The sequence below is a fragment of the Acanthisitta chloris genome, unplaced genomic scaffold, assembly GCF_000695815.1.
Source record: "Acanthisitta chloris isolate BGI_N310 unplaced genomic scaffold, ASM69581v1 scaffold23735, whole genome shotgun sequence".
Lineage (NCBI taxonomy): Eukaryota > Metazoa > Chordata > Aves > Passeriformes > Acanthisittidae > Acanthisitta > Acanthisitta chloris.
Genome location: NW_008673504.1, coordinates 1 through 24,802, shown reverse-complemented (window position 1 = coordinate 24,802; position 24,802 = coordinate 1). Strand labels below are relative to the sequence as shown.

At 36.8% G+C, this 24,802-nt stretch overlaps 1 protein-coding gene across 1 annotated transcript in view; it reads right to left on the bottom strand.

Moving 5' to 3' along the window:
• Positions 1–23,336, bottom strand: part of LOC103802517 (dystrophin-like) — a gene marked incomplete at its 3' end in the record, with an annotated part of 103,606 nt that extends 80,270 nt beyond the window's left edge. Inside the window, exons 1-4 of the mRNA XM_009074999.1 lie at positions 23,167–23,336; positions 21,511–21,542; positions 16,760–16,971; positions 10,500–10,654 (exon numbers count right to left, since the gene is read on the bottom strand). Coding sequence (XP_009073247.1) covers positions 10,500–10,654; positions 16,760–16,971; positions 21,511–21,542; positions 23,167–23,336 — 569 coding nt within the window. The remainder of the gene's footprint in view (positions 1–10,499; positions 10,655–16,759; positions 16,972–21,510; positions 21,543–23,166) is intronic.
• Between the last annotated feature and the right edge of the window lie 1,466 nt (positions 23,337–24,802).

Below are 24,802 nucleotides of genomic sequence, written 5' to 3'. Positions count from 1 at the left end.
GGAAAGAGTTAGAGGGAATTTTTTTCTAACAGGCTTTTCTTGCCTCCACTGGTTTTGACTCACTGTCTTTGTGCCTTCGCATAGGTCAAGAATATATAAACACATAATAGATGTGCACATTTTCTCCATAGTCATCGGAACCACAGATTATCACAATCACATAGTGAGCTACAGAAAAATCATTCATGAAACTAAGGAGATTCCTTCGTAACTAAAATAATTTACAGGTTGTATTTTATGCTATTGAAAACAGATTTTGTTTTTACTTGTGATTTCTATTCTCCTGATAAATTGTTGTTAAAATCAATTGCTTTCCAGAAAGTAGACCTGAACATTTATCAGGTTAAAGGAAAGGAAATCTCAGCCACATACAATAATCACAGACATATGAAGTATCATTAAAAATTACTTGCAGGTACAGAATAATATTTCGATGAGCTCACTCAAGTAAAAAAATAAGTATCTTAAAAACCAAACAAGTAAACAGAAAAACCCCAAAGCAAAAAAAAACCCCAAAACCAGAACAATCAACCTCACAAACCTCTCCAGCACCTGCCCACAACCCTCTGAGCCCACGGAACAGATCCCAGCCTAATGCTCATAGCATTCCAGGGCCTCAACAACACACAGGCAGACAACATTTAATCATGCTGGGATTGACACTGAGGAGAACTCAGAAAAAGAAGAAATCCTAAAATCAAAACTAAAACCAAAGGGACAAAACTGGTCTCTTACTCTACCAATAGAAGCAAAGAGATTATTGTTCTGTTTAAGTCTTCTTCACACTTCATGGTCCATAATATGTAGAATTAAGTTTTCCTTGCATTCCAAAATAAATAATTCTTCTGAAATTCCAAGGCAGTCAACAGTGCCATCTAATAAACAGCATATTAATGACTCAGCTACAATTTAGTAAGATAAAATCTTTGCTTCTAAGACAGTGAAGTATAATTAAAACTGATTATGAAAATAATTATATTCTAAAGGCACTTGTTTCCTTAGCCTTACTTACTGTAGAAACATCTCGATTTAATGAGAGTGTGAAATGCACTGATGGCATTACATGAAATCAATTAGGGCTCACAAAGGATACTATTAAAGTGTTAGTGTAGTTCTCATTGCAAGTGTCAGTCTCTGAGGGCTGAGCTCAGTGGTCTGACAGAACAGAGATTTGCTGCCATGCTAGAGTGAGAAGCCTCAGCTCCCAGGCTGGAAAACCTCCCTGGCAGCACTTACAGCTCTTCTTGGCCCATGCAAGTTAATGAGAGTAACTATTACAAAAACACACAGATACTACTTTTTCCCCTCTAAAACATGGGATTCAAGTTGTATTCAGGGTACACAAAGATCCTGACAGATCAGATTGACTCAATATATTTGAAAACATCTTGTTTAAAATGCTAACAAGAAAAAAATTCAGCTCTGTACTATTTCAATCAGAAGAGGCTTGTAACCAAACCTGGTCACCATCTGAGCAAGAAAAAAAGCAGCAGAGTGCCTGTTGTTTCTTAGATCTGTTCAATCTAAGACAATAATATTATTTGTAAGGACCCACTCCACACCTTATATAGTTATTCTTTGCTTTTCAGGAGGTTTCAGACTACTACAGAAAACTGAAATACAGAATAAATTCTCCACCATAAGGAGATAATCTGATTAAAATAGATCTACTGCAGAAAGATTGTAAAACAACAGGAACTACAACCAGAGGTAATACAAGAATAGAGAGCAATACTAATAATCCAGGGTCTGGGGAGATGCATTTCTTTTCCTTAACATATGTCTGTCTACCTGTTCTCTAGTCACATTCCAAATGTTTGTCATGGAAACGAACACGTAACTGGTGCATCATTCTGCTTTACTTTACCTTATGCAAAGAAATCCACAAAGTAAGAACCTTAAAGGAAACATACCTCTAGCTTTTCTGCTAATTAACCATAAGATATGTTTAAAATGATCTTGTATAAACGGTTAATAAACACTCAATTGACTTGTATGTGGCAACACAATGAAATAAGATTTGTCAATACTGTTCTTTTCACAGAAGGAACCAACCCCAACTTTAAAAATAATCCATTCCTACTTAGCTGCTCTTATTTCTGAATAGGAGCCTAAATCTAAATAAAAGCCTGTATGAAATCAACTTGAAGGCTCTTCAGCTCAGGGATTACATTAATGATTGTTTTTGACACAATAATCGTCATCATATCTTAAAACTGAAACCTTGCTGGCAGTCCTTGACTTATTTCTGCTTTTTCCAATGAGCTGAAAAATTGCATCCCACCTCATCTTCCATGAAATATGTTTACATTTATAGTTTTTCACAGGTGAGAGGGCATGGCAATACATTCTAAAATTCTAACTTGGTATCCATTTTCTGTGTAACATAACCATCTCTGGTAAATAGGATTTGAGAAAAAAATATAGCAGCACACATACTCAAATGATATTACAAGAAATAACTCTTATCCATCACGAGGAGGTGGGAAAGTCTCCAGGAATGCAAAGACATAGCTACAAACATTTTTCCAGATGAATACTTTTGAAAATAAAATTAAGTAAAAAAGTATTCAGCCTCTACTTTCACTCTCTAGAAAAGATATGCAAGAATAGAAAAGAATGTAACTTTGACAGTGGTATGGGTAAAGAAACACTATTAACTTCTGATCCTGAGAGAATTCAATAGTAAACATGAAAAGGTGACAACAGTCACTCATTTCCATTAATTTGATCACAGAGTCACAGCACAGTGAATCTTGGAAGGGAACTTTGGAATTCTGCTCAAGCAAGGCCTCTAGATCTGGTTACCAGGTCCATGTACAGACACTTTGGAGTACATCCGAGGATGGAGACTCCATAGTCTCCCTCACAGACAGAGCTTTGTTCTAGAAACCTCTTGAATAAGACAAAACTGAGATGAAGAGCATATAATGTAGTTAATGTGAATAGGGTTCAACCTTGAGCATTAGGAGTCTGCCCCAGGGGAGGAGAAGGATGTGTTATTAAGTGCACTAATTAACCATTGGAGAAAGAGCGTGAAGGGCAAGATGGCAAACCCAGAAGGACTGTGAATAAACCCAGATGGAACAAATCATCAGGAATGTGATAGCTGAAATATTCAACGGATGTGTTCAAAATACCAGACACTACAAGGAAGATTTAAACTCAGTATACACTGCTAGGTTCTGAACTAGCTGTAGCCTTGAAGGAATTTAGTATTTTAAATCAAGACAGACAGCTTAATGAAGATGCCAATACATATTAGCATCTGAAAGATTACTAGTAATAAGAAGAAAGGAATAAATATTTATGTCCATTTCAAACTCACTCTCCTGATGTTGGCTTGGGTACCATGTCCCAGCCAGCACAGAGGAGAGTAAAATCAGGCATAAAAGGCCTAAAGCAGTGAGATGATGTGAAAACCAATTTAGCCAAAGCAAAATTTAATAAAAGTGTTCGATGATTCTACTTTTATTTTTCTCAGCATGAAAAGAAGGAACAGTGACAAATGTCCACAGTTCCAAAGGACCAGCACAGTACAACAAAGGGTGTCACCAAGGGCAGATCTGAACTAAGGTTTCTTAGTGGCATTTTATTTGAACAAGTGTATTCTGCTGGTGTTCCCACAGGAATAAAGAAAGAAGTCCTGAAGAACTGCCTCCCTTCCCTTGGAGTAAAACCACACTGCAAAACTTAAAACCAAAAATAAATCTGCCCTCTTGGAATCATTAAAGGTATATGGTTCATCAACAGATGCTCACTAACTAATGAACATGGCTGAAGCACCAACCTCAGACATGCTCCAAGCACCAAGAACTCATGGAAATTTCTGAACTGTTTACTATTACTGATCATAGAATCATCAAGGCTGGAAGAGATCTTTAAGACCATCAAGTCTCACTTTTAACCTGCCACTCCACTCCAACCCTAAACCATATCCTTCAACAACAGATCCAGACACCTCTTAGACAATTCTAGTGATGGTGACTCCATCACCTCCATGGGCAACCTATTCCAGTGCCTGACCACCCTAATAATTAGATTTTAAAACAAAAAATAACCCAAATCTGCAAATATAAGTCACGTTGTGGGGTACAGAAAATGCATCCAAATTAGAATTTAAGAAAACCCACTAAATTAGACTCAAATATAACTTGACAAGAATTAAAAACATTACTAATCATACAAGTAAAGGGAAAAAATAATAAAAAGAATAAGGAAAATAGAAAACACATAATACTACTAAGATAAACTGCAGAAAGTAAAAAATGGGTGTTGCAAGCTTGGCCCTTTAGGTACTTCCAAAAAATTTGGTTTTACTATACACTGTGTCAAGTAAAGAAATGGAACCTCAGAAATATGGAGCACATTTTAAACAGGTACGAAGAATACTTTTTTCTTTCTTTATCCACAAAGAAGTGGACCTGTAGAATTCATTGCCACAAGGCACTACTGTGCTTAAGCAGATATCTATCAGATACATAACTGATTATGTATCTCACACAAAGCAGGATCTGCAGAAATGCCAGCCAGAGTGATGGCTCCAAGAGCTGTTATTTCTTATCATTTGCAGTAGATAATAGCTCTTAGAGTTTGCAGGAGATATAGTGCTTAGTAGCTGGGGAAGAACTCTACATTTTTTAAATTTGTCAGGGAATGTATCACAGGTCAGTTAAATCTGGGGTATTGATCAAGATGTGATTGATACTGGATGATAAACAACACTAACACACTGATCTTTCCCTTTTCACAATTTTCTTGCTTACTTACTGTTTCCCCTTTTATGCACCTGTATCAGATACACCATAAAAGCTCAAGATTTACCAGTTGAATCTCTCCTCTCAGTGATTTCTCACCATGCCTATGCTAGGACATGCAAGAAAATGATGTTGCTAATTCTACTGCTTTTCAAACTGCCCTCTGTATTGTTACTTCCCCAGGTCTCTGCCTCGGTCAGCAAAAGTCACAACCATCAGCCTCTTGTGCCACTGATCCTCATTGGGAATAATGAATGATTCCTCATCATTTGTCAATTTCTTTGGGAGTTTGTATAGAAACATGCGATGGAAATTTCAGTCACAGTTAAAACACAGCCACAAAACAAAGGCAAGCACCACTCTTGTCAAATTGACACCTTTGGTGGTAACTTCCAAAGAGAAACTAAGCATCTAATAGGCAGCTGAATTCTCTCTAAACTGCCTGAAGCTGGCAGTGCTGAAAGCCAGGGAGGATAAAGCTTTGAGCAGTCTGGTCTAGTGGGAGGTGTTCCTACCCAGGGCAGGGGTTGGGACTAGATGACCTGTAATGTCCATTCCAACCCCTAACATTCTATGAATCTATGACTACCTGCACAGCAGCTGACCAGAAGCTATACAAAAATCCAAGGAAAACAAAACAAGGCTATCACAAGAATAACAATGCAAACAAAAGATGACAACTAAGGTCAAATTCCTTTTTTTCTGGCACTGTGCTAGTCCATCAGCTTTATTAATTTCTGTTCCGTTTGTTTTAAAAGACATGAAGCCTGATAAGAAGTCTATTGAGGGGAAAGGAAAGACATTCATTTGTTCTATATGCTTTGGATGAGACCAATAATTAGTTTGCTATAGTTTGTAAATTTATCTGCAGACTAATAGGAAATAGATTTAAGGTTGGACTTTCAGGGCACGGAGCATTAGCTTCTGTTCTTGTTCAAACAGAGACTAAAACTCTCTAATTACTTGAGAAAATCTCACCTTTAAGAAAAAAACCAACACATTTGTCTTAATCTTCTAATGGAGTAAGAACAAAGAGTGACATTTCTGTTCTCTCTCACAAAATCAAACTTAGTCTTCCTTAGTGCATTACTCTGCCTGCACCTCCTGCAGATGCAAAAGAGGAAGATTTTTCTAATGGAATATTTCTTTGAAATGTCCACATTAAGCTTGGGTTATGATTGAAGTTTGTCCATAAACTGCTCTCCCTTTAAAATTCTGTGCCATAAACTGTTTAATGATTTTGTCCAGTTGCATTTCTCTATGACATAAGAACTGTTCTCATTTTCATTACAAAGGAATAAACAGCATTTACCACACAGTAAATATGAACAAAGAATAAAGCAACAGAATTCTGTTTTTCTTGAGACCAAAATATAAACCAAGAATGAGAAAAAAAATGGGGAAAAAAGGTGGAAATAGCAACTGTCTGAGCAGTAAGGAATGGTCTTCTAAGCATTCTACTTTCACTTTTCCTTCTTAGTTTTTATTGCTGGCTTGCTCTCCGAATTTGAAGGTGAAGGCCTCTTTGCAAAATGCCAGTCTTATTCTCCTTTTTAATTGTCTATAATTAAACCATTAACATTAGATCACTAAACTCCCCAAAATCACTAAACTCTCAATAAGCTGAATTCATGGTGTCTAGAAACCTGAGGAAATCCCTTGTGGGACAGACAAGTTGAAAAAATCCAAATTCAATTTAAATTCAAATAAAAACCAGTAACACTTGTCTCTCTGAGGCCATTTCTGTTTGTCTGTGGAAGGACTTAGCAGACCTACAGATCATCTACTGCCATTCTGCAAGTGAGAAAGGTACTAGACTATAGTCAGTATATATATGTGTGTGTATTTTCAAGTGGTGGGAACATCAAGTTTATTCAGATGGTAAAAAATTTTAACAAACATGTCCCTGAAGTCACAAGGATACACAGATCCTTCTCATCAGGTACTGTATTAGTGATGCTTCCCTCTCCTGAAATAACTCAAGAACTCTTTCCTCTTTCTTAATCCTAAGAGAGTTTCTCAAAAATCACAGGAATGTGTTCACAAAGGTGGAAAGGATGATTCACACCATACTCTGGGTAACATTGCTTTTTCAGCATATCCCCCCATCACTCTGAAAGCACTGCATACCCAGGACTATCCTCTCCCCAGGGAAACCACAAACAATTGCCAACATCGACTCAATTCTCTCCTCGGATCCACACACTGATGTCAGTGCTGGACAAAAAACTACACTCAGTTGAGAGCAGAGCTAAGGTAAAGCTAGAATATAAGCACCTAAGATGACTTTCAGGATCTCCTGATTATAGGAGCTTCACCTGGTAGTTTTATTTACATTTGTATAATTTTTTTTTCCTATATGTGAATGAAATGTCATCATTCTTAGGGGCATTAGGAAGAAAAAATAGCAAAGCAATGTTAACTGATGTCATTGCTGATAAACTTGAGATTACATTTTGTACCTAAATATTTGTTTGATAATGTAGGCTGTTAGTAGAATGTCTTTCATAGAGGTAACCTCTCTTTTATCTACAATCAGAAAATAATCCCTCTGCACCAAATGGCTTTTAGTGTACTTTAAAAAAATGCATGTGTTAAGAGATGACACAAGTAAACCACTAACCAACCTCAAATTAAACTCAGCATCTAAACCTTATCATTCTCACCTTTCCTATAAATCTTTTTTGAGAGTACAGTGTTTTGTTTAAAATAAAGGTAACTGAAGGGAACGAAGAAAGCAAAAAATACTTTAATCCTTTATCTGAAAACAACTCTTAGGTAACTTCAAAGATACCCAAAAGGCATAACATTTTTGCATCACAAGCAGCTAACAAAGAGCTTTTCTTTAGAATTTGCTAATATTACTAACTGTATTGAAGAGTAACTTCTAGGAAGTATGGAGCATTGGACAGACAAATTTGTTTCATGAAAATGAAACTGTTCTTGTGGACTTTCCAGAGGAGCTCCAGATTAAATGCTTTTGTGAAAACTTTGTCTCTTCTATTCAAAACAATAGTCAATTGTATAAAATTATTGTATAAAACAATTGTATAAAATTATTTGGTCCTTGACATCTCAGCTGTGACACCTGAAGAGACTCACTTTCATGCAATGTGAATAGTTGGACTGAATAAGTAAAAGTACTTAAGTTCTTAAAGAACTGAGACTGCAAGACAAGTTCTCAAAGGCAACATCTGACAAATATTTAATCTGAAAATTCACTTTGTTAAATAGTAGATGCAACAAAGGTAAATGTATTATCAACATCTCTCCCATAATAAAAGAACTGCCCTACAAGTACAATGTTTTCCAGCAGTCTTTGCAATTGTACATTAATATCCATTGCTAAACTGGTGCAAATAACAAGCTCCAGCATGACATGTTGGTTGTAAAGGAGAAGTCTTTCTACATGTCTACTTTCTTGAGCCTGGGAAAATTATTTCCAAAACAATCAATAAATCACCACAACATGATAAAAATGAAAATTCTCATACTATACTTTTAATGTGAAAAAAATATCTACATCAGAAAATGACAGCTGTCATCTTCATCTGCAGTCACACATTTGCAAGGGTTTCTTGCTGCCATCCACACTCTATAGCCACGACAACAACCGGAGGCACAGACGTGTCAACAGACTTCCCATGGAAACAAGGTTCCCAGGGCCACTTCCATTTTCAATTTAGTTGTTTCACTGAGCTCAAAGTGTGTCTGCATAAAGAATTAGAATAGTTGTGCATACTCATGGGTCTATACCAATTTTAGGAATATGAACTAAGCTTCAAAACAACAGAAGAATGCAAAGAAAAGGCTGAATTTGCTTGGAGACTGAATTCTTTGCTGCTTGACCTGAGCAGACCAAGACTAAATGAGCAAATGAATTGTTCAGAGACAGCTCCCAGATACAGTCTAGATACTGAAACCAACTATGAAACTTTACTCAACACAATTCACACTTCTGGCTCTTGCTGATGTATAAATGCAGTTTTTCTCACCCAGAATGCAATTCAACTGTAAAGTAAATGTGATTACTACCACAGGAGCCATGAAGCAAAGCAGAAGTAGGACAGGTATAGTATATTAAGAAAACCTGTCTCCAGCAGAATGATTGAGCTCTTTCTGTGCGGGGAATAAAATGATCCTTACAAACTTCACATACAGTTCAAGTTTCAATTCTAACAATTGTATTTTTATAACAAGCAACCAAGGATAAGGAATAGTTTGCTGCTCAAAAACAAAATCTAGACTATGATCTTTCTCATGCTTATAATTACTTGTATATTATGCTTTTACATAGGGAACAGATCTGCATCATTCTCCTGTACTGTTTATGTCTTCAGAGTGTTTGGTCATTTGCACTTCACAGTGTCCAGCTGTCAAGCAACATCAAGGTGTTCATACAACCAGCTGCATTAGAAAATTAACACCATTCTAATTTAAATATGTAGTTGGTACCTCAGGTCTTCCAAAGAGGTTTATAAACACCCACCTTGCCACTCCATCTCTACCTCCCTAAACTAATAATGACCACATATATCTAATTCTATAATGATTCTCTGCTGTCCAGAACCTGGAGTGGGGAACAGACAGTTACTTTTCGAGTTTCAATTGATGTGTGTCCTCTTTCTTGTCTCAGGAGCCAAAAAAAGATCTTGAGCACTGGAAGCTCTCAACACCCACCGTGTGGCCTGAGCTCCACTGAACTTGAGCATAGGAACTGGTGGGTGGTGTGAATTAGATAGTGGTGTGTGGGAATCTTAAACAATTCTCAGCTTTCAAATTATTAAGTGCCTTTCTTTCAGTGGACATCAATAGTATCTCTTCTCTCATTTGTACAGGGTCTTAAGTCAGTTGCAAGTCTGCTTCAGAAAAAATGCTTATAAAGTGACTCATTCATATACATATCAAAATAAAAACCAGTGGCAATACATTCCTGCATGCATCAGTGAGTTAAGTAGCTGCCATTATGTAAGAAGATCTACTGAATTTGCTGCATATTTAGCTAAACTGACTTTTCTGGCCTTGTTAATAGACTTTAATTAAAAACATGTTAAGATCTAATTCAGTTCTAGTTTCAGTTATAAGCTGTAAAACATAATCCAAGATACTGATTAAAACAGCTTTCATATCATTTTTACACGTCCCATCTAATGTGCAATGATTTAAAACTCTTACTACTATAAAGTAATTTTATTCTGCAGTATGTTCTGATCTTATAGATTGCTTATTGGATGATTCACAATTTGGTGTCAAGCTGCAAAAATTGCTTTTAGTAAGGAATTGGTACCAAATCCAAGCACTGCAAGGCTGTGAAATACTATCAAGAATGTGATCACAGATCTAATAAAAACTTTCTTGAGATTTTCTTCAAAGGTACAGGATAGCATTTCTACTGTGAACGTACTCCAGTAGGAGACTTCTGTCATCTTCAGACTTGGTTTATGAGTCAAATCACTCTAGTGCATAGAAATCTATATATTAAAATACAGAACCTATCAGCTGGAGTCAGTTGCACTGTTTACAGCAGAGGAAAATTGGCAGGAAGCAGTATTTTATTTGAGACAATCAAACGGTATTCCAAAGGTATATTTCATATAAAATTTTGCAGAATATATATCATCCTTTCTCACTACAATCATGTAATCTTCAGAAAGTTACATCTTCTATAATCCGCAACCAAAGCTGGACAATGGATGTTACTGAAGTTTAACAACAAATTTAACAGCAGAATTCATATCCTACCTTTTATTAATGGCAGCCCACGACGCATTCATGTTATCTGTCATCAGCTGCACCTTCCTGGTGTCATCTGCCGAATAATCCCGGAGCAGCTTCAGTGCCATGTCATTTGCCACATCTACATTTATTTGCCATTGTCGTATTTCTTTTGAAAATTGCTGCAGTAAAAAGAGAAAGAAAGAATAAACCTCGGAGCAACACAAAATGGTATGACTACTATAGAAGGAGGTGATCAACTTACACCATCAATATGAAAATAAAAAAAGCAAGAAAAGCAAAAGGACTTGCACAGATTTACTGGTAATGAAGGTCAGTCTTTTGAAATGTTTTAAACTCTTTTAGTTGTAAGACCACAGGACTACTTCTAAACTCTGAGAGGACCAAGCAGCCAATTCCTAAATGCTGGGTAAGATATGACAGCTCAAACTGTTACACACTGATTGGAAATAGAGGAATGTGAAATAGATGGATGCATTATGTATTATGCAAACTACTATTATTTGTGATGTTGAACTACACTGAGATGGAAAATATGGTGAAATCATATGCTCTGTCTAATTTTCTTTTTCATACTGTGAGATAATACTGAGATTTGGACAATTAAGACCTGTGCTTTCAGGGTTTTTTTTTAAAAAAAAAAAAAGTTCATTTTCTTGAATTGTTTATGTAATTAGTGCCATCTACTGGAACAGCACTAAATCTGCAATACAGCAAAATACTACTTTATAATGCTAATTTACACTCTTAATACTAAGAAAGCTTTTTAAATCTTGATGATTCTTTGTTTTTCACTTTCCTCATGCTCATTGTCTTCTCCCCACCTAGGCCTGCTGCCTCCCTGGAGGAGCAGACAGGAATCCAGAGCACTCACTGAGCCAGCAGCCAGCTCTCTGCTTCTCTCCTGCTAGTCTTTTTCTCAGAGCAAATTTCCACATAAATGCACTGGAGCTGCATATTTAATCCATAATTTGTAATGACACAATGAAAGAGCAAAGATAATCAATTGTCTACTTCTACTTTTGTACTAGGCAGACTCCAGCTAGCCAGTAATATGGACAATGCTAGCAGGAAAAAAAGTTTGCATTTGTAAATGGAAATAGTAAGTTGCTTGTAAACATGTGAAGCTGTCAACAAAAAACAACCAGTAAAATCTGACCGTCTTTATTGTTGTGCTTTAACACAGAAATCAGGAAACAGCTGTGAGGGGAAAAAAAAAAAAAAAGCTTTTTTTCTCCTATTCTCCCAAATCAGTATTCCTTTTGAAACATTCCTTTTGTTTTGATTCAGATAAGGAATTCTCCACACAAAGCTGAACTTACATGTGTAATCCCTAATGAAAGAGTCGAAATACTAAGTAAAAATAAATAGATGTTGAATATTTTAATGCATTGATGTTTTAGCTTCAGCAGGTCTGTAAGTAGATTACGATGCAGACTGGGACCAAAATGTGCTTATCTCTGAATAGAGTCCAGATGGAATTTTGGGGGGGGTTGATTTTTCCCCAAAACTTTTACCTGTTAAAAAGCTGCTTCAACACCTGGGTCCTCTCCCTAACTGAAAACTGAAAACATGTATTGGCTCTGTTTCCTGTGTCATTCCTTCCTGAGAAGCAAATTCCTCAGCCACTGTCACCCTCAGGTGCTGACAAAACCTGGGTACCTGCTCTGAGCAAAGGGCTCTGTTCCTCCATCCAGTGTGAGGAGGAGGCCTGAAAGCCATCCCAACACATCATGGGCAAGCTCACTGAAGCTGAAGCTGCCCAAAGTATTTTTCATTCAGGGGAAGTCATTCCCCTTTATTAAGAAAGGAAACATAGTCAGGAGTGGTGAGGAGGACACAGGCAGGTGTCTGTTTTGGAAAGATTCCCAACTGGGCTCATTTCCTGCCAGAATTATAAACAATAAATACATAAATGGCAGTATTGACACAAATAAAATAATATAGAGAACACAAAATTTAAATAAACTCTAAAATCATTATAATTTCAGTTTTGTAAATCTTTTATAGCAAGTATCTATTCTACCTTTAGGTCTATCCATCTCTATGATGCTCGACCCTTCTCTTTGTTTAAAATTACACAGGCATGCAGGTACATTTTTTCCAGAGTACCACAGCAGACTGACTGTTCACTGTTTTACACAGAAAAGTTACCATAACATTTTGCCTGCACTGTAAATTAATGGCCTGTAAACTCTGAAAAGAAATTCTCTTTGCCCCATGTGAATATAAATGACCTTATAAAAGCTTTCAAACTCTATTTTATAATAAAAAAATGTAAAAAATTTTAAAAAAGGAGAAAGATCCATTACAAGGTTATTACCAAAAGTGTTGTTCTCACCATCAGCTTCAACATTAATCCATTAACTTCCTGACACTATCAACACTAGGTCATCAGTCAGGAAAGAAATGATGAATACAGAGAGCTGTGCTGAGGGAAACAATCTGTGGTTTCTGTTTTGCTGGAAATTGGGATGTGGTTCTCTAAGAACTCTGAGGAGTGCATGACTCAAGTTCCCTCTGTGTGCAGAGAATGAAGTGTGGTTCGTTTTACCTTCTGTCCCACGAGTCCCACTCATTGCCACCTCACCTGACTGCAACGAACACTTCAGACCTCAAGCCATGGCATTGTTCTAGTCCCCTCGTTGCCTTATGATATTTTTAGGCCTCGTTTATCTTTTAGCTGCTTAAGACCACACTTGTTTGTTTCTTTAAAGGAAAATGCTTCATTACCTTCATTTCTTTTGGACATTTTTTATAGCATTCTCTTTGCTTTGCCTGTGTTATCACTGGAATTGGCTGAGTTTATTAAAAGGCTTAAAGAATTAAGGCTGTGCATTTATCATGCTACTTAGGTATAAATTTGTTGATAATTTTTAATTAGAAGACACTAGTTGATGATATTAGGAAGTAAGTCTGTGTAATTAAGGATCCTTGATGAAACACAAGTAACAAAATTAGAGCTGGGCTTTCTTCTATCCTAGGATTGCCCAGTGGAACAAAATCAGTGATGCACAGTAGTTCAGATATAGCCACATGTATGTACAGCATCATTCAGTTCTGTTATATACCAGAAATCTGGAAAATCAGGCTGTCTTTTTTGCCCTCTTTCTGTAGATCTGTAGCATGTTTTATTTATATAATTAAAGAATTTATTTGCTTAATCAAGGAATTCTATTTCAGTGTCTGCATCATAGTCAATAACATTAACTTAATTGTTAATTGTTTTACTAAAATCAGAGCAGTACACTGTCAAGCCCTGGAATATTAAAAAAAACACAAAAAGCTGAGACTCTACTTCATTGTACTATTGTGCACTATTTATACACCTCTAACCTTCAGCCTGCAGTCATCACTTCATGAACAGTAACAAACAGGGCTGAATGGCAAAGACTCTCACTGGCCAGATTGCCATACTCTGATTCTCCACACCCAACACCAAGTTAGCTCTCAAATAGCAAAATAAAAAACGAGAATGAAAAAATGCTTTAATCCTCAGCAAATTAGCTCTGCATTAGTTTCTGATTTGAATGAGTAATATTGTAAATTCTTAGCTGTAGTACAGAAACAAAATGGTCAAATTCTATTAAAAACATCATTGCCCAAATACAAGACAGTTATAGATTTTTTGTTTATGCTGGCACTGTAAAACAATAAAGAATCAGAAGACTGTGGTTGCTGAGTTTACCATTTACTCATGTATAGGTATGGCCTAACAGAAATATCAACACAAGCAGCGATTAAAAGCTCCCTCAGAGCAGAGGGGAACACACACATTGACTCAGCTGTCTTTGGGTAGACTTAAACTGTTTAACAAGCAAATCAGAAGAACACTTGGTGACTCCTTTCTCATACCAAGCTGTGTTGAGATATAAAGCTGACAAAATTAATATGCCTGAAGAATTTATTTTGAGAACTTAACGTATTTCTAGGTCCTTCAGTTTAGATAATACTATACAGAAGAAACCATAAAGCTGCTAAAGTAAAAAAAAAATAATTCAATTTTCCTTAGAATTCATGACCCCTTATCTCAAGCATGAACACAATAGCTGATGCTGTCACATCTGAGAAACCTTCATGAGGGATTTGACACAACAGAAATTACAGGCAGACAAAGATAATTCCTCTAGGAAGTCTGGCACAAAACTGAAAAAAGACAAGGGAAAAAAGAGAAGACATCCCTCCCCCACCCTGCCAGTCCCCCACTCCCTGCTGTCTCTAAGACAGAGGGGAATTTCTTCTGGACTTGAGTGAGAAAGGCTAAGCAAAAGCAAAAAATGAAAGTAAACCAGGCTGGAAGAGTAGAGCCTGTGGATGGTCGTATCACCTTGAGGGCACAGGAAATGAAGATGGACAGGCTGTGACATTTAAATTATATTATAGATCAGCATTCATAACTTGACACAAGACATCACGTTCAGTCTGTGGTGGGAATGGCTGAGGATATGGATAGCCCAAGTGCTTATACAGAAAGAGGGAAAAGAATCTGCAGGTCTCCATTTAAAAACTCTGTTTATACACAGAGATATATTCCATGAATAAGTATCCTGGCATTCTTTCCCTGTACCTTTGGGGATGGAGGAGAACAGCAAGCTCTTACTTCTCTCCTTGGACAATGTTGATTGAAAAATCCCATAATTTTCTTAAAGAGCATACACTCTTGGATAGATCTCATCTAAACCTCATATATTCTTGTAAAAAATTGGACATAAAATCCATTTCTAAAGCAATATTTTCAATTATTTTCCTAGTTAAGTAATTTGTGTTCAAGACATAAGACACTCCACAACACAATGACATAAGACAGAACTGTTTTTTCTGTAATTGAGTCTTTGCAGAGCTGGGACATCGACTTTGTTGAAGCTTTTCTTTTTTTTTTTTTTTAAACAAACACTGGGCAGAAGCCAGGACTCTATCTCTGCAGGAAGACAGTGACAAACGGGAGTCCTCTGTGCTGAATGACAGTAGCACACATAATCTATAACTCTCTCCAGTGCATTAGTGAGTGATTGCCCTTGTTTACCATAATCCACCCTTCCCAAACAATGGCCCTTATGGTACAACCTTTAATGAGGAAACTCAACTGCACCTCAGCCCTAAAACAATGGGCTGATGAACATGTCTGTGCTTCCAAAAGGCAAGCAAAGAAAAAAAAAGAGCAAGCACAAATGCCAACAGATTTGTATCTACTTCTAAATATCAGAAAGGCAATAACTAGCTGATGATGGAGATAGCTGAAGACCAATCATGATGTTATACATATATTTTCTCTGGCAGCAAAACCTGTTGATGAGGACCTGACCTCACTATTCTTCACTGCAGTTCATTCAGCTGTGTGAATAAGACTGTTCTAAGTCCACAGACTTTAACCAAATCATTGAGTGTTAGGAGTTAAAAAACCCCACAAAACTCTGGTGGGCAGGACAGGAGAACATATCAGAAAATAGTTGAGTAACTATTCTCCCATGGAGGCAGGACTCACTATGTAAGGCTGATAATTGGTTGATTTCAATCTTGGTTTTCCCCAACTAGAAAATGAGATATTATTAATCTTCAACAGCTGTTTTCTAAATTAATTCATGAAGAATGTCATCAAAGAACAACTGTTTCCATAACAAGAAACTTAAAAACTGATGCACTAGAGAATATTTGCATTGCTACTTGAGGTACAGCTCAGCTACATAAATTAACAGAGGTGCACATTTCATCCCCTACAATGGGACAACATGTGTGCCAAAATCACAAGAGCAGCCATTTCAGATTTTTTTTAAATTAATAACTCTGACAAGGCTGAACCCAGTGAGATCATCTTGTGGCAAATCTAGAATGCCAGATTTTCAAAATATCTCCACTTGGTTTGTTGCAGTTGGCTGTTTTGTTCCCATTTCTCTCAGCTACTTCCAGACAATCTATACAGCTTCACTGACAGTGTAGACAGCCAAACCAACACCACAGGATAGTCCAGTCTGCAGTACCAGTGCAGCTAAGGCCATGAAACAGGAGAGATGAGAAAGAATTATGCTGAAAAGGTAGGTCTTCCTGCAAGATCAGCCAGCTATTTGTTATGACTGATAAGTTAAAACCAATTTCATATTCAAGGATTATGTGACACATATTTCAGACTTTGTAAGTTAATTTCTTTCTAATTTGTTGTGGAAGATTGTTCTTAATGTGCACTATCCATAGTCAGAGGACAACAGTTAGAGGACATTTTCTTTAACAATCTAATTAACTCATATAGAAATATTTTAATACTCAGTACTGACCTTAAGCTCAGTGTTCTGCCTTTTCAGAGCTTCCACGGTGTAGGAAATTTCTTTCCACGACTCAAGCTTAGCTTTCGCTTGTTCAAGAACCTGCTCAGCTTCTTGTTTAGCTTCCAGCCACTGTGTTGAATCCTTTAACATCTCCTGAAGTTGTTGCCTCCGGCTTTGGAGATATCCATGCACCTCATCCCACTGGCTCTGTATCTTTTCAACTGGTGAAACACAAAGGAAAAACAAAAGCTGAATCACCTAAAAGTTTGGGGTTTGTTGTTTGGTTTTGTTTGGTTTTTTTTTAAAGGGAGGGAAAAAATTAACTCAAATCTGTCTAGAACTGACCATATTGGAGAGTTCCTGTACTTTTAGGCTGCAATTGCATCTAAGATTAGTTTAACAAAAAACCCAACCCAGATAAACTGTTGTGGGTGACACAGTATGACACTACAGTACTCAGCAGGGGTTTTGATGCCTATGCAGCCAGAAATGACAGGTTCATGCTTCAGAAAGCATCATGAAACAGGAGCATATTTGAATCACAGAATCAACCAGGTTGGAAGGGACCTCAAAGATCATCGAGTCCAACCCTAGAGAAAAAATATCAGCAATAATCCTTCATTCTTACCAAACCAACACAAGGCTTAAGATTTTCTGAAGAAGAAATCCTTTAGGGACTTCAGTAATATTAAAGATTTATTGCAAGATACAATTAATGGGTATACTTTTCATTAAGACAAATGTTAGCAAACTGCAAAGGCTAAAAAAACTTTAGCATATGTTGATGTTAATTATAAAATAACAATTAGCTTTAGCCACTACTTGAAAGAAATGTGATTTGTGAAAACTTAATAATCAATAAAATGACTGACAATAAGCATTGGCTAGCATCCAGCATCAGCTCATCCACAGTAACATAAAAACACCAGGAGACCTAGTTGTCCAAGCAGTCGAAGTCTGACAAATATAAAAGAAAACCCAAAACTCCACAGACAATAAAATCTGTGCACTGCATGAAGGAATAGGCTTTTTTTTTTTCCAATTTCCTGAGGTTCTCAATAATTTCTTGAAGACAGCCTCACTACACTGAAAATTCACAGGCCTTCAAGGGAGGGGAAGAGAGATTCCTAGAATACTCAGAAAGCAACTGAAATAATCATCAAGAGGTAGTTCCAACACTGAATCTCTCACCGCAAGGCTGACTGCAGAATGGTGAGCCTAAAGATCTGAATGAGAAATGCTTCAGCAGGGAAAAGAGACTTCTACCTATCAGTGCTCTTCCTTCTTCCAGAAGAAGGGATAAAGATCTTTCCATGGACTCAGCTGAGGTTTAGAGAGAGAGAAGAAAACCTTTCAGCATCCCCTGCTGAAGCCTAGGGAGAAAAACTGTGAGTAAGCACATACAGCAGCATGTTTAAGCCAAAGGAAAAGCAAAAGGAACTGAAAAAGACAGAACTGGAAAACACAAAGCACAATCAGAGCACAGCAACGACAGCCTAAGGCCCAAATACTTAAATTTCATCTCATTTTAGGAAGCTGTATACTCATGGTACAAAGCAACTCATTTCTGTGCCCTCTCTGGGTGAGGATTTCTGATGTAAGATCTGGGATAGATTTGAAACAACAAAGCATTGTGGTCTACAGGAAGGGTGAATGACAGAAGTGAACTCCTTGAGCAGAATCTTCCTGCTGTAGCTGCAGCATGTGGCCCAGGGGCTGTGCTGAGGTTCAGGGGACAAAGACTGCCCTAACACTTCCCACAGTTGGTGCCACATGTTTGGCAGCAGCAGCAACAGCTGCCATCAGTTTCTTGGAAATCACTACTTGAGCTTCTTCCCCCTTAGACTCTGAGCCATTTGGTGTTATCTTTGGATTCCTGGCCAACTGGAGATTTTGGTACACTGCTGAAAGAGTATAACAGCTTGTTTATGTCGGCTATTCATGAAAAAATCTAGATAAAAATCCCACTTATTTTTGTTTCATTGTAAGTTTTTTTGTTGGTGTGGGTGGTTTGGGGTTTGGTGCTTTTTTTGGGGGGGGAAGAGAGGATTAAAAAATGAATGAAAACTCTGTTGCAGCTTCTAAAGAAAACTGGCTCTACAGTTATATTAATTTTTCATAATAGCTACTTTTAATAAGAAATGTTGATGTTTCTTATCACCAAAAATCAAAATATTTATAGATGTATCGGTTCCATAGTGTCTCAGGAGGTTTGTATCTAAGCCATACTAGCAGTACTCATCGAGGGACTGTGCTTTTAGCAGCAAGACTAAGTTCTGTCAGATACCACAGTTCTGGGATTCCACGATGACCAATTCTCCCACCCAAGAGAGGATTGAGGCTGCATAATGAGAGCTGAATTCAGAACATCTCAGGAGCCCATTTACACAAGTGACTATGAATACACAAGCTCAAAATTGATGAAAAACAGTTCCTCATCAAAATACTTGGCTTATCTCCCTGAAAAAAAGATAAGGTGTAATACTTCTGCTTCATTACAGACTGGAATCGAAGAGTTCTGGAAGTTACTAGGTAATTTTACCCCTCCCACCCCCGGAAGAAAAAAAAGACAAGAAGATGTTTTCTTGAACCAGTGAGTGATCATTTAACACAGTACTTCAGTTACAGATAAACATATCATGACATCTACATAATTAATCTGGCATTTCTAAGCTAGAATATAGCAAAGAGTGCAGTACCATTTAAGACAAAATATGTAGAAACAATTTATTCCATTGGCCTTTATAATTATGGCAATATCATTTAGTTTAATGTAACATAAAAATCCCTTCATTAACTATTAGTTTCCTACTTCTAAATGATGCTCCCATTGGAATGTGGATTATTGATTTTTCAGTAACAAAACCCCCCAAGCCTCTAAAGCTTGAAATATGAGGTTCACTTTCAAAATGGAAACCACAGTGTAAATCAGTGTCTTTTAAGGATGCATTTTGTCCATCTTCAGTCTTCAGTAGGACATTTCCCACAGAAGGAAAGGTTTATGCCAAACAATAAAGTTCAGAAATTCCAATTTGAATGTATATTGTGCAAGAACTGTTCCCAGCAACCCACAAACCCCTCACCTGCAGCTAAGGAGTTACTAAGTGCAGATGAGAAGGGTCAGACAATTGCTATTAAATAATGTTGGGCTGTAGAACCCAATTTTTAAAGTATTCTGCACATCACAGGGGTTTTGTGCTAGGGCACTGGAACATATAAAAGACTTTCTCTGGCTCAGTACTAACGGGAACAGGTTGATCAGCCTGTTGAAGAGTGTTTTATACAGCAGCAGGAGTGCAGAGGAGTCTCAGTACAAAGTTCTTTCAGGCTAACTCTCTGACCATAGCTTTGAAAGGGATATTTCCACTGTCAGGACTCTATAAAATCCTTAAAATTACACTGAACATATGAGACTGTGCTGGTTTTGGCTGGGGTAGAGTTAATTGGCTGGGCTAGGGTGAATTTTCAGTGTCTAGTATGGGGCTGTATGGACAGTAGATGAAGAGTCAAGTGAGGATAAGTTTAAAACTTTTTTTTTTAAATTGCTGAGGTACATAAGGAGTTTCAGGAACAGTTATAACATCCACTAAGTTGCTGCCTGTAGACAGTCATTATGGAGCTGGATAGGACAGAGTATACAGTAGAGAACAGTTGGATCCAGCCTACTCAGATAGTAATTTATGCTACAGCTGTCCTTCACCTTTCCTTGTAAAGCAATATTTCTCTTCACCTGTTTCAGTGGCTTATAAAAGTGATACTTCTTAAACAATGACCTTAGAAAGTCATGGCAACACTTTAAAAAAATATATGGAGACCCACTAATAATGGGTTACCCGAGACATTTTATGGTCAGTCATGTGTTGAGCAGATTTAGACAATAAACCCCAAATTAATGGTGGGGTGGCAATGCAGAATATCTAGCCTCATATGAAATCTGCCATTTATGTCAGTACAATGCCAGATATTGCTTTTATGCACCATTAATATAATGAGGTATTTATAGAAAGATTATTCCTTATCATAGATGTATCATAAAGCATAATGACAGATTTGTTTTAAAAGCCTGTGTCTTACAAAAAAACCAGGCAAACTAGAAAGTATGTACAAATATTAAATTGTCTATAAACAAGTGAATGAATAATGCCTGGGAAGAAGAAAGTAACTGTAATCCTCTGTATTATTGGGCAGTATTATAGATTCAAAGAACAGATAAAAGGTATTACAAGGGAAACCAGGAAGAAGCAGCACTCAGACTTCAGTTGTCTGTTTGGGGTGATGAAGAGCAATGAAAATGCACCTGAAAGACACACCAAGGCATGAAAGCCCTGAGAGGAAGAGTGTTACCTTCCTTGGCTTCTCAGATGCTAGGAACAACAAGCAATAAGGGATTTCAAGAGATTTAAATGTGTTTTGTTTTTTTTTGTAAACACAGTCATAATCTCTTTTTGTAGTTTGATACTTTTGGGGGTTAAGTATTTCCAACGATTGCAAGTCTGATTTAATTTTGTTTGGTTTTGTTAGGGTAGAGCTTATTTTCTTTTATTAAGAATCACTTTCATATGATCAAACTAATGAAGGTCACTCTGTTCCTTTGGAAGTGTCAGATCAAACAGACTGAGCAGAAAACTGTCAAGTGGTTTCCACTAAGCACCAAGTGACTAATTCTTCACCACTGTTAACATGCTTTTACCTTGCTGCAGAGAGTGGGTGTTAGAGACCAGACCAAGCTGGTAGCACTTCTAAAGAAATCAGTTTCTTACCCCAAGTGAAAAACAACTTCCATGACTGAGCACTAAGAAGGGCATGCAAGAGATTATTAGCTGGAAAACAGGTCCTTCAGAAAGCATTCTACAGTTTGTCAAGTTTTTATAGAACATTTATGTATATAGTATTCATCACCTCTCAAATGAAGTTTTCATGATAATTTTTTCCCTAAATGAGAAAGGGAACAGAACATGCTATGCATGATGTGGAAGAGCATTTGCTTCGCATTTTAAAATACGATACAATCTGTAAAATTCTGATGTGAGAAATAAACACTTTCTATAGAGAGAAGTAAGATTCTTCAGAATTTAGTATGAAATAAGTACAAACCTAAGCACAGTTTTGCTAGAAATCCACATAAACAAACAAACATATGTACCTGCACGTACACAAAGTATTGACTAGGGAGAGGGACAGATTAGAGAATGGTCTTCTCATACTGCTCTGCTGCCATCAGAGCCTTAAGAAGCAGAGCAGGACACTCCTGGAGCAATGAGCTGGCACCCCCAGTCCCACTGACCCACTGGGATGCAGTCAGCAGTGATTATCCCATGATCCCAGGAGCAGGATGCATATGGACAAGCCGCTAGAAGTGAACTAAATTATCTTTGTTTCTGCAGAGATGCTCATATTTGTATGATACAAACAAATAACTTCACAATAACATCACACTCACTGAAAAAAGAGAGGGTTTCTTTGCTGGAATGATCTAATCATCTTACAAAATGTTTGTTTAATTCAATTTCCTTTGTTGTATGTAGAAAATATATACTGCATTATTGAATTTAGATACTTTCTTAAATATTCATAATGCAATTATGAAGACTTCAATTAGATTTAGAAATGATATTTAGACTGATGGAAGGTACCCAAAATGAAGCCACAGGATTAAGCCTAATCTGATTAGCTAGATGAGCAAATAGGTAGGTAATCCAATTGTTTCAGTTTAAAATTTATAGAAAAGTTTTCAAAGAACTTATCAGGAAAAAATACTTAGTTTCTGTATTTTCTTAGCAATGTAAGGATTAATTAGAAGTAACTAGATATTTTAGTATTTATCTTTGCCCAACTGTCTCTTAATGTTTTTCTAGGCTTTTGGTTACTTAAACTATTAAAAGGAAAATACTTTATAGATATATATCTAATTTCTGTCCATGGATAATAGCTTTTGTAGTAATCCACCTACCTACAAAATATTTAAGAATATATTTAATCAGAAGAAATGACTTGTCTGTGTCTGTATTTAAAAATGGGACATTAAACAAGTGAAATTATATTCTACTTTCTTTGAACATAAACAAGAATGCTATTAGCATTATTCAAGTACAGCAGCTTTCAGATACTAATGCTTTCATAGACTTACATACTTACTGATGCAAAAACATAATGGTAGGTCTGGCAGTTTAGGTCCCAAAATGTGTGAAATTCATTATCTACCTAATGAAGCATATCGGCAATGAATTTCAGGATCCTCAGCACCACAGAACTTTGTGTCGCTCTCATACATTCAAATTTACACTGCATATTTGTAATGTCATCAGCCTACTAACTCCTACTGAGTTTGGGCTGAGACTTGCTTTTCAAATATATCTGTGTTTGTTACTCTACACACTGATGAGCTTCAGGTTTGATTTAACAGATTCAGCTCTAACTGTAGAACCAAGACTTTGGGAGATCTCAAGAGCAACAAAGGACTTAGAAACTCAGCTATCAGGCTCCAAGTAACTGAAGCAAAGTTTTGCAGACTGTTGATATACCTATTTTCCTCTTTGAGAATCAAAGTCAGTCCCTCAGAAGAACCTCCACTCCCCACAAAAGCCATAAAGCTTAGATTCACTTCACAATGGAGACACAGCAATCCCTTCCTTGTGTTATCTGCTATTAAATACTATATGATCTGTCAGAATAACATAGTCTAAAAGCTAAACTTTTGTTTTCTATAACTCTAAAGGCCCAAATCCTTCCACTGTAATCCTTACTCCTTAACTTGCATCAGCAAGGGTGAACTGGCACTCTGTACAAGGGGCAGCCAGAAACACGTGGCTCCTGTTCGTTGGTCCTCATTCTGAGACCATCAGCTGAGCTACAGCTGCTCCCACAGCAGTCTTGGGTTTGGGATGACAAGCACAGACCATCATGGATCTTTTGCTGTGCCTCTTCTGACAGCACCAAATCTGCACTACCTACATTCCACATCAATAATCTACATTTCTATATTGACTTGTTACCAGCTTTACGTATCCATACACAGGAAATGATGGAAAATAAACAGGAATTTTCAAACTCTAATTACTTTGCAATATTCAAAGTTGCTTATAAAGTCATTCATTTTGAGAAACAACATTTTCATCAGCAGTAAAGCAAAGTGGAACTGCAATGCATTATGTAGAGAAAAATGTTTCTGTACAGCATATGGTTCTGTTAGAACAGAATGCTTCTGCATTAACAGAGCAGAGAAGTGTCTTGCTTTTTCCCTCAACTTTTCCTCAAGACTAAATATATTATTCTCATGTATTCTCTAAGTTGTAAACAAACTATGATTTACACAGAATACACAAAGCTTTCAATATAACATTATGTAAACATAACATAAGCTTTATTTTATAGAGCCAAGGTCTTTTTATGCAGTACAGCTCCTGCAGTTTCATGCAGATAGTCAACTAAGGGTGGGGAAAAAAGGTTCAAAGGAAATCAGTTGTATGAGCTTATCTTTAACTACTGGTTTATTCCCTAAAGAAAGACTAAACCTATGCAATACTATGATAATGCTGTTGAAAAATAATCTCATGAGTATAGATTTTTTTTTTTACAATTCATCATAGAGATTTTCTAACAAATGCCTTTTGATTTGTCTTTAATTTGTATAAAATATTTACATATAAACTTTTAAAAGGAAATTAGCTTTCTAAATATAAGTTATTATAAAGTTAGACTTTAACAAACATATTTCCCAATACATGTTCTGCAAGCAGAACAACTTAAGAGTTAGCAATGTTAGCACAGAAGCCAAAACCTTCAGGGTCTGATTGCAGCTGATGGCATGCTGACCCATCCTGTGATGAAGAATGCAGCTATCACCTTGTAGAGTACCTGAATCTCATTTAGTGTTTATAATATATCTGTTCAGAGATACTGGCCAGATGATTGTGTAGGAGTTTTTTTACTAGCACTTTAATAGCAAAAGGCAATGAACAACCTATTCACAGAAATCAGCTGATCTTCTCAGTTTTTCATTTCTCAAAGTGTGAGATACCGTGCTTCCTCCCAGGAAGTACACTGTATATATAT